The 9,268-nt window shown below is 36.4% G+C and overlaps 2 protein-coding genes across 4 annotated transcripts in view; one reads left to right on the forward strand and one right to left on the reverse strand.

Annotated features, from left to right (window-relative positions):
* The window catches only part of LOC105158826 (la-related protein 6B), a 7,032-nt gene extending 1,215 nt beyond the window's left edge, over positions 1-5,817 (forward strand). Inside the window, exons 2-10 of the mRNA XM_011075708.2 lie at positions 1,131-1,212; positions 1,890-1,984; positions 2,105-2,176; positions 2,398-2,477; positions 2,588-2,687; positions 3,699-3,746; positions 3,871-3,939; positions 4,437-4,592; positions 5,193-5,817. Of these exons, the coding sequence (XP_011074010.1) occupies positions 1,131-1,212; positions 1,890-1,984; positions 2,105-2,176; positions 2,398-2,477; positions 2,588-2,687; positions 3,699-3,746; positions 3,871-3,939; positions 4,437-4,592; positions 5,193-5,471 (981 nt within the window). The 3' untranslated portion in view covers positions 5,472-5,817. The remainder of the gene's footprint in view (positions 1-1,130; positions 1,213-1,889; positions 1,985-2,104; positions 2,177-2,397; positions 2,478-2,587; positions 2,688-3,698; positions 3,747-3,870; positions 3,940-4,436; positions 4,593-5,192) is intronic.
* Positions 7,238-9,268, reverse strand: part of LOC105158827 (probable uridine nucleosidase 2) — a 5,789-nt gene continuing 3,758 nt past the window's right edge. The window contains exons 7-10 of one of the 3 annotated variants that reach the window (XM_020692990.1): positions 8,850-8,957; positions 8,633-8,768; positions 7,878-7,923; positions 7,238-7,665 (exon numbers count right to left, since the gene is read on the reverse strand). In XM_020692990.1, the coding sequence (XP_020548649.1) occupies positions 7,648-7,665; positions 7,878-7,923; positions 8,633-8,768; positions 8,850-8,957 (308 nt within the window). In that variant the 3' untranslated portion in view covers positions 7,238-7,647. Of the gene's footprint in view, positions 7,666-7,877; positions 7,976-8,632; positions 8,769-8,849; positions 8,958-9,268 lie in introns of those variants that run through there. The other 2 variants (XM_011075709.2, XM_011075710.2) reach the window with 2 other exon arrangements.

Consider the following 9,268-nt stretch of genomic DNA (forward strand, 5'->3'; position numbering starts at 1 on the left):
TGCATTATCTTTCTTTTCCTTAGTTCAATTGTAATGTGTGCCAGTTTCTAGCATCCTTTCCTTTGTTTTAAAACAGATGCCCTTACAAGTCCAATTAGGTGTAATATCAACAGGACCATACAACCACTACAAATTTTATTCCCTAACATTTACATTTTCTGGAAACCAGTTCAGCTTCTGAATTTTATTTTTTATTTTTATTACATCACTTCGCCTTAAAAATCTTTGCCTTCTGCTTTACCATATCTAGACATCCCAGTACACTAACAAGTCGTTCAATTTTTCATCCTTGTTCTACATCACATATTTAATTGTTTTCGAAGATACTCAACTTGCTAACTTATGTGGAATCTGATATTCTTTGCAAAGATCTTATTGGACTTTGAGGGTATCAGGATGGAATTATTAGGGGCACTCCTTGTTGAGAGATCTTGAACTTACCTTTGTCTGTGCACTACTTTTCCTTTGTATGAGGGACGAGTTACTGAATGAATTTGTCTTTCCAGTTTTGCATGTGCACAGTGAACTGTAGAGATTGAGGGAAGGAAGGGTTTCTAGTGTTGCTTCTGTTGCCCCAGATCCTTGCAGTACAGGCAAGGTTGCAACAGATGGCTTAATATGCAAATAGCTTTCCGCAACATATGATTTACATATACAAAAATCTTAGATGTAAATGATCTACATCCATAACAATAACCAGTGACCGCAGAAGATAGTTCTCTTTTATTAATTACAGAATGTAGGATGTAGCTCAACACGTGTATGGTATGTGTATCAATATGTAGTGAGCGCTGGGCATCGTCTTCCTTTTTCCTCCTGATTGAGCATCAATATATGGCAATAGAGGCGTTTTGGTTTCTTGTCAAAGAGCATTGTTTCTTTAGGATATTCGCTTCTTGTCAGTTTGCATGTCTTGAAAAATATCAATTTGACATTGCCACTTCTTTTGGATTTCTAGAAAAGCTGCAGGATCATGTCCCACACTTTTTTGGACCTATATCCACTTCTTTGACCTTGTCCAGTGCCTAAGATTCTGAGTAATGCTGTTTCTTGCAGAATTCATTCTTGGGTTTGCCATCCCAAGATTTTATTCTTTCAGTTGGTAAGTTATACATCCTTATGTGATGCAGGTGGAGTTCTATTTCAGTGATATCAATCTGGCTACGACAGATCAGTTATTTAGGTACATGAGCAAAGATCCTGAGGGATATGGTGAGATTTTCTTGTCTATATTTTCTTCTGTTGGATCATAAGTTTCACGTTTTATTTTCTCTTTTAGACTCTATTCTAATTAAGGAAGTTATGGTTTCATTTCAAGGTGATGCTATGTCACTTGCATGAGTCATTTGGTCAGCTTGATTTGATTGGAAACAGTGTTATGGTCTGAGAATATGAACACCTCATGGTGTTGAAATGAATTTGTTTGGTCACGTGTTCCTGTAAGGACTAAATGTGGAGAAATGTACAAGCATGTAGTTGAGTGAGAGGATCAAACAGATTCTTCTTCACATCATTTTAGATCTTTGAGTCAACTTTCTGGAAATCTAATCTTGGCTTTAGATTTATTTTCACTATGCGTCTGTTGGTGGGAGCTAATCATGGCTTACTGAGTACCTCTTGTTTCCAGAACTGAAGACATAAGATTTATAGATTTAAGATTTGGTGATGGTGCCTAGTCTTGATTCCTGTACCTTGTTCCATAACTATTTTGGTGAAAAATGCCACCGCACACGCACACAAATTTCTTCATGTCATTTCATGCAGGATTTATATCTGGACTTTTTGACTATTTTTGTTCCCTGAGACACTCACAGAGTGGATAGTTAAATTCTTTTTACTACCAAATTACTGAGTTTAAATTGTTTCTCTATGATGCTGTCATGCTGCAGTGCCACTTTCTGTTGTCGCATCATTCAAAAAAATCAAAACTGCCATTAGTGACAGTACACAGCTTGCTAGTATCCTGAGGAGCTCAAATAAACTGGTAATTCTGCATTCACTGAGAAGTTTACCATTCTTTGTAGATTCTCTGTTTCTATGGTAGTGTATTTAACTTTGTCCCTATTTCATGTTATTTCCTTTGTGTTAATTTTTGGTTCCCCAGTTAGTTAGTGAAGACGGAAAAAAGGTTAAACGCCAGCATCCATTGACTGAATCAGATATGGAAGAGCTACAAGTAGGTTTTATTTGTTTCCTTCCATTATCATTTTGTGATCTGAGGTTAAACTCATGCTAGCTTTCACAATCCAATCCTAGACTTTATTAAATGTAAAATCTGTCCTTTGTTTTATTTTTTTCGCTTATTGGTTAAAGATGATTTGCGGTTTTCCTTGTTAAGTTCACAAAATGTTCAGTTATCCTAATCTCATCCTTGATTGGTATCATCTCTGTCTGTAGTCTCGTATAGTCATTGCTGAGAATTTACCCGAGGATCATTCTCATCAGAACCTGATGAAGATCTTCTCATCTGTGGGGAGGTATGTTTTGCGCATCTTTTGAGAGCCAAATGTAGTAATGTACACGAAATATTTGTTTAGAACAAATGTCGTTTGGTCTTTCTTATTCATTCTTGAAATGATTTTACCAGTGTGAAGTCAATCCGTACCTGTCCACCTCAGAGTTCCAACAATGGTGCATCCTATGCATCTAAAGCAGGAAAGGGGGATGGGTTGCAATTCAGTGGCAAGGTATACGTTTGAGTAACTTACCTGCTGTCTGAGCTACTTAGAGCTTTGAGCTTCTCAACTAGAGGAACTATTTGCATGTTGGTTTTAGGTTTCTGAGCAAGCAAAAACATTGTTGCTTTTAGTTGCAATTATCCAACATTATAATTCACATGGTTTATGATTTCTGAATGTTGGCTAGTCTGATTAAGGTGGTTTTTTGCTCAAGTGATAAATGATTTATCTTCTGCTCCAAAGGTGACTATTTTGTCTTTATGAAATCTATTGAACCACCCATTTTTGTTCAGTGATGGCTGCTTGGTTTACCTCTTCTGTCCAAGCAAATTAATTTCAGCTGCCACCAACATTGACATTTGTCAAGAATTGATTTGGATTAGCTTCCTTCTATTCTATGTGCCAGCATGAACTTACATGAAGGTTTAGGAGACCTAATTGATTATTCAGGAACGGTTGGGTAGGGAATGTGAGTGGTGATACATAGAGTATTGAGTTTATGCCCTGGTTTCTTATTTTATTTTTCTTCATTTTTGGCTTTAATTGCTTATGGCATTTGGGTTGAGATATCAAGGCCCAGATGATTATCTAATTACATAATTTTGGGATATCCCAAGACCATCTAGTTCTTTGAAATAGATATTGCCCTAATTGCCTGCCAGTTTGGTGTGAATGAAACAACTAGACAGTTCCCAGAATTGGGAATTTTAGATAAAATGAGGTCAATCTTTCTTAAAAACTTTGCTTCATTTTACCTAAAGAAAATTAAGCTGTTTTTCTTGCATGTGGTCTTTCCTGATCTTTTTATGCATTGAGGGTAAAGGAGAGGGGAAAGAGGGTAAATGAATTGCTCATACTTCCTGGAGTTAGTTGATGTCATAATCTGTGTGGTCCAACAAAATTTGCATGCTATAACTAAGACTGCATATGTAGAATATTTAGAGCTACAACAGCCTTTGTCTGTGCTCATTCCTTGCAAGATCACATTTCCTGACCTCTGCATTTGATGTCATCGTGTAGTTTCATGCTTTTGTGGAGTACGAATCTGCTGAACTAGCAGAGAGAGCGGTATGCCACATTCATACCTGTCTTTTCCTTAAAATCAACTTTTTCCAACAACCACAACAAATCTTTAAAAATGTGGCCTGGTTTGAGCTCTGTACCCCAAGTATTTGTGCTGGCTCTTTTGCAGGTTGCTGAACTGAAAGATGACGGCAATTGGAGGAACTGTCTAAAAGTTCGTTTGCTGCTTAAAAATGTGGTATGTGCTAAAGTTCTTATTTATTTTGACAAGCAATAAGAAGAAACATTTGTGGCTAATAATATTTCCATGCTGAATCTTCACATGCCAATAGAAGTACTGTCAATGGTTTTCATGCGATACCTGTGTAATTATGTATGTAGGAGAACACTAAACATATTATAGAATTGTAATTATGGGTAATTTCTTGCTATCTGTCTATAGCTTTGTTCCCATCTTTGCCTTCATCTAAGAATATCTCGACTTTGATCCAAACCTACAGCGAAACCGACTGGCTATTTTGTCAAACTTTGCTTCTTGAGGGTTTGACTGTCATGAGCCACACCTGACTGTATGGATTATAAGCTTGACAGAGTCCCCAGGGGAGACAGCCCAATGGTTCAGGCACAAGACTTTCTTATGTGAGGTCTTGTGTTTGAACCTTGGGTGCGTGTGTGTTGGGTGATTGAGTGTAAGAAAAAAAAGAGTCTTGACTTATCCATTATATGCATTTACAGGTAAAACCTACTAACGCACGAGCAAAGAAAGTTATTCATGAAGGTCAATCTACTGTTAAGAAAGATGAGACAATTGTGGCAGAGATGCAGGTTTTCAAGGAGAATCACTTGGAAGATACAGTGCGACAATCTGATAAGCAAAATCATGAGCTTCAGGTAAGTGCCACTGGGATTTACACGAACATCAATTATACTATTTAGACAATTTGGAGGCAAAGTCAATTTTAATATGTTAGTATGCTTAAGACACTTTTCCACCCATCCAGTTTCCATGTGCCCCAATGACTATGTGGGGTCGTAAAATTGAGAATAGCTTAAAAAGTTGTATTTGTTTGGTAAAAATTAGGGCAATGTTAAATAGGAATAGGTATAAGTATATGGAAAGGAATCCCAGATAGCGTTTTCGACACTTTTAGTTTTATTTTATGAGTAAATCCCCACCAAGCTTACGCAGATAATTTCTGAAGAAAAATTGTTGCCCAGACTTAAAAGGAACAGTTCACTTTCTGTCTATCTGAGCTAAAGAAATTTAGTTATCCTTGAACCTTTCCACTTTTAGTTGGTGAATTTTTGGTTGCCATTTTATGCTTCCTGATCTGCTGTTCAGTATGTGAAATACACAATGACCTGCACTTTCCTCCGTGAGACCCTTTATTTACTGGAAAGCATCTGCAATGCATGAGTGCTTCTGAGGGCCGTCATTTTCAATTTCTTAGACCAAGATTAATGAGTTATAGTGATGTTTGTGGTGGACAGTTGGAGGATACTGTCAAAAGCAATGGGCAGAAGAAAGGGCGCAGTTCAGTAGGTGGCAGTTTAAATGGCAATGGCAAGGGAAAGGGAAAGGGACAGTCACGTGGACGGCCTCAGCATCCAACTAATGGAGGAAACATATCTGCATCTCCTTCTTTAGAAGTTTCTTTAAGTAATGAGAAGCTGAACATAGCCAAAGCATCTTCCGTCCCTCGCATGCCTGATGGCACTAAGGGATTCTCCATGGGTCGAGGAAAGCCTGTAGCTGTAAAAATTGCTTGAGCGTTTGTGACTGAACCAGGGTTCTGAGTCTCGTGTAAGCTAGCATGCAAGTCTTGGAGCAACAATATCCTCAGCTGCATTTTCCACCGTTCTCTTTCAAAAGTTGTCGACGGTGTTAGCTGGCATAACGGGTTGTCTGCTTAATTCGGATCAGACTATACCCTTTTGTGGAGTGAGTGATTCACATTTTAGAAAATGAAGAACATGGAGAGAACTATTGTTGCATTGTTGTTGTCCTGTTTAGGTTTAGAGGTTACCTTTGTTGTAGATAGCAAACATCTCCGCTGGATGCAGATTCTGTTATACATATAAAAATGAGAAGAAAAAACAAGAAGAATTACTAGTACATCTCTCTCTCTTCCCCCCCCCCCCACCCACCCCCACCCTATCTATCTATATCTCTTGCGTGTGTATTATATATAGAATTTATTATACATGTAATTGTAAAACACTGAGCACTGAACCGGGTTCTGTTAGACGGCCTTGATTTTTGGGTTTTTTCCTGAATTTTCTAATTTTGTATTAAAATTGGGGTGTGAAATTATAATTTTATATTGTTATAAGTCCACCTAAAGCACGTGTGTTCATGTAGTCTGAATATTTCTATTTTATTTTCTATAAATAAAAAAAAGGATAAAGTGCTATAAAAATAAAAAATTAGGTGGTTGGGTGTAAAAAAAAGTATTGGGGGACAAGTGCAAAATTTTTATATGTTTGGGGAATGTTTACTATTAATCCTATAAAATTTGTGAATTAAAATAAGTATATCATAAAACAAGAAACGTAAACTCTCATAAAATAAAAATATAGAATAGTTGACACAATAAAGTAAAAAATAGAACTTAGCGTTAAAATAATATGAATATGTCGTAAGTTTGAGTTCCTAATTCGAAATACATTGTTGAAAATATACATAATTAACTCAATATTATAAGCAAATAGAGCTTGAATATAGATATGGACTTCTCTTTCTGTGAGTTTCCCGGAGAGAAATATAGTGGAGAAGAAAGAGGGGGGAAAAAAGAAGAGGAACAAACTAATAGGCAAAAAGTTATGTTTTCACAAACTTTAGGAGGGACAAGTCAAATTGAACATTTTTTCTTAGCCATCATAGTTTTAATTTTTTTTTTTTAAAAAAAAAACAACCATATCCTTATATATTTTGGACACATAAAACAGCGTGCCCGACACCATTTTTTGTTTTTCTTTCTAATTTTGAACACTTAAATGTCGTGTTGACATGTATTAAAGGTATATCAACGTCATGTGAATGTCTGATATGTATCTAATATAGCACGGAATGGTTTTTTAAAAGTGTCGATGAATTATAGAATAAGGGCAAAAGGGTTAGCTTGATAGATTCGATCCAAGAACCTAACAGTATAGTCAAGCAGAGGGGTTCTATTTGTAATTATGATAGCAAAAGAGGAGAATTTGCATATTCCCATAATAACATAGAATAGCTGTGTATTGAAACTTTATATATTTGCGTGTATCAAATATGTAAATACATGTTTATTTTGAATCAAAAAGTTAGGGAGCAAAATTTAAGTATTAATCAGATTAGTCAAATTATATTGGGTATTGAGGGTGTGAATTGTTATCATTAACGGACGGCTCCCAGTGCTTCTCTGGTTCCAAGTCGTTGTTGGGTAATTTTGGACAGTTGGAACAATTCCATGTTCTGCAACTATTTCCCACAGCAAATCTGTCCGCTTTTTTTCTGAAACCAAAATAGGCAGATTTCATAGCTCATTGCAAAGCAGTTGATAACAATGAAATGTTATGCCTGTTAAATTAACCAGAAACCTGCCAAATATCATAACAATTGTGTAACTGGCAATCAACTGAAGTGACTGAAATTTCCAGTAAAATCTACGACTAAGTAGGCTACTTGATCAGAAATGAACAATCACATTTCCAGGTACTCAATACCCGGCTACAATTGGAGGACCGGCTGTACAAATTGCATGCTCCAAGGAAAATACAGATTTCCAAATGCCGAGATAATATTTTGTTTTATTTGTGCCAGCAATGAGAAATGGAGATGAAGGGAATCTTCAGAACATCCCGTCCACGAAAAATCTATGAATTCATAAGTCTGTCCATCACCAATTTAACCACTGCAGGGGCATCAACAGTAACAGCAACCTTGACAGTTGGTTTATCTGACCATTCAGTAACTTCGCCAAACCTTGTTAGACAGTGAATGGTCAAAATGTGAGCAGACGAGGAGACCCGACGAGAAGGATATCATATACAATATGGCGTAAATAAAATATGAATTGTAAGACACAAGAACTGTTATTTTTGTTGATTCAAATTATTTGGGCATCTATGTCTCTATGGAATCATTATAATGCTACTAGACATTTAACAGAAATGAATCTGGAATCACTAAAATACCTGGCAAGGTTTAAGTTTATGCACTCTCAATTCCATAGGATACCAGCTGTAAATTATATTACCCATGGATGACTTCAAGCAAGTTCCTTGTTGTGCATCTGTATTCAGGACATTTAGCTCACACAACTGGGAGTGCTTTAGCTGCGAATTTTCCTTAATTTAATGAAGAAAAAGATCACTTGACTCTTATGATTTGAACAGTGTCGAGCCATGAGTTATCGAGATTTTAATAGTCTCCTAGATGGGATAATTACGGAATCTTGCTTGGACTTAGAAAAATAGCGTGTGCTTAGGCTGGCAGAGCAACAGAAATCTTCATAAAACCATCTTAAAAGTCTCCCATTCATTGACCATCTGAAGAATCCATCCATGAATCCACTATACCTAACTCATAAACAGGTTCCTCCTCATCTTAGAGAATATCAATAGTATGTGCCAGTAAAGAGCTTGGGCAAATTCTGTGTAACCACATGACTTTGACCGTTCTAGTCTGAAGGTTAAGGGAGACTACCTCTCTTAAGCGGCTTTACTTTTCAAGTTTTAGTAACCTATGAGAGATAACCTTCGGTTTTTTCTCCACTTCTTATTAGTATTTAAATTGTTGGATCTCATATTACTAATTGCAGATTAAGTATTTGAATTAGTTCTATATTATCTCTTGTTTTCTCATATGTTGAGTGCATTCTTGCTGAGAAAATGATTTGCATCACTACAATTAAGGAGTGCATCAGGAATACTGAGTTTCGAGGTACTACCTTTTCTGTTTGTTATAGAATAATGTTAGGCCCCTTGTGATGCCAACTGTTTGCACACGAACAACACCTTCTACATAGGTGATCAGTGAAGGATCAACAGCAGCAAGAATGGTTGTTGGATCATGAAGGTAAACACCTGCATTAGATTGAGTAGAGATTGTATCAACAAAAACTTACAATCTCGTCATCCATCTAAGTACCAGTTAATAAAGCAAACCTTTGGTGCTGTAGGCATCATGATGGTAAGAAAAGTACACATCTAAAATCTTGCATAAATACTGCGCAAACTTTCCACTTGATTCTGCCAGCTTATCTCGATCGGCATCTATAAAAGAATAGATAAAACTAATCTTTTGCTAGTTGAAAGAGATAAAATCAAGATTCATGCAACAACTGACAAGCATTTAAAAAGAAGTCGCCTACTTCCTATAGTATTGAAAACGACTTGCATTTTGATGAATTAAAGTAAGCATTAGTGTATATTTGCTGAATCTAATTATGTTATTGCATGAAAGGATGAAAATAGAAGAGAAATTCTTCTCTTGTTACTAGAGAAGACAGAGTGTAATTAGTGTTTATGTCCACCATCACTACCAGTTATCCAATTCAAATTCTAGTGCAAGACGTCTGCACATC

The sequence above is a fragment of the Sesamum indicum genome, linkage group LG3 (assembly GCF_000512975.1).
Source record: "Sesamum indicum cultivar Zhongzhi No. 13 linkage group LG3, S_indicum_v1.0, whole genome shotgun sequence".
Classification (NCBI taxonomy): domain Eukaryota; kingdom Viridiplantae; phylum Streptophyta; class Magnoliopsida; order Lamiales; family Pedaliaceae; genus Sesamum; species Sesamum indicum.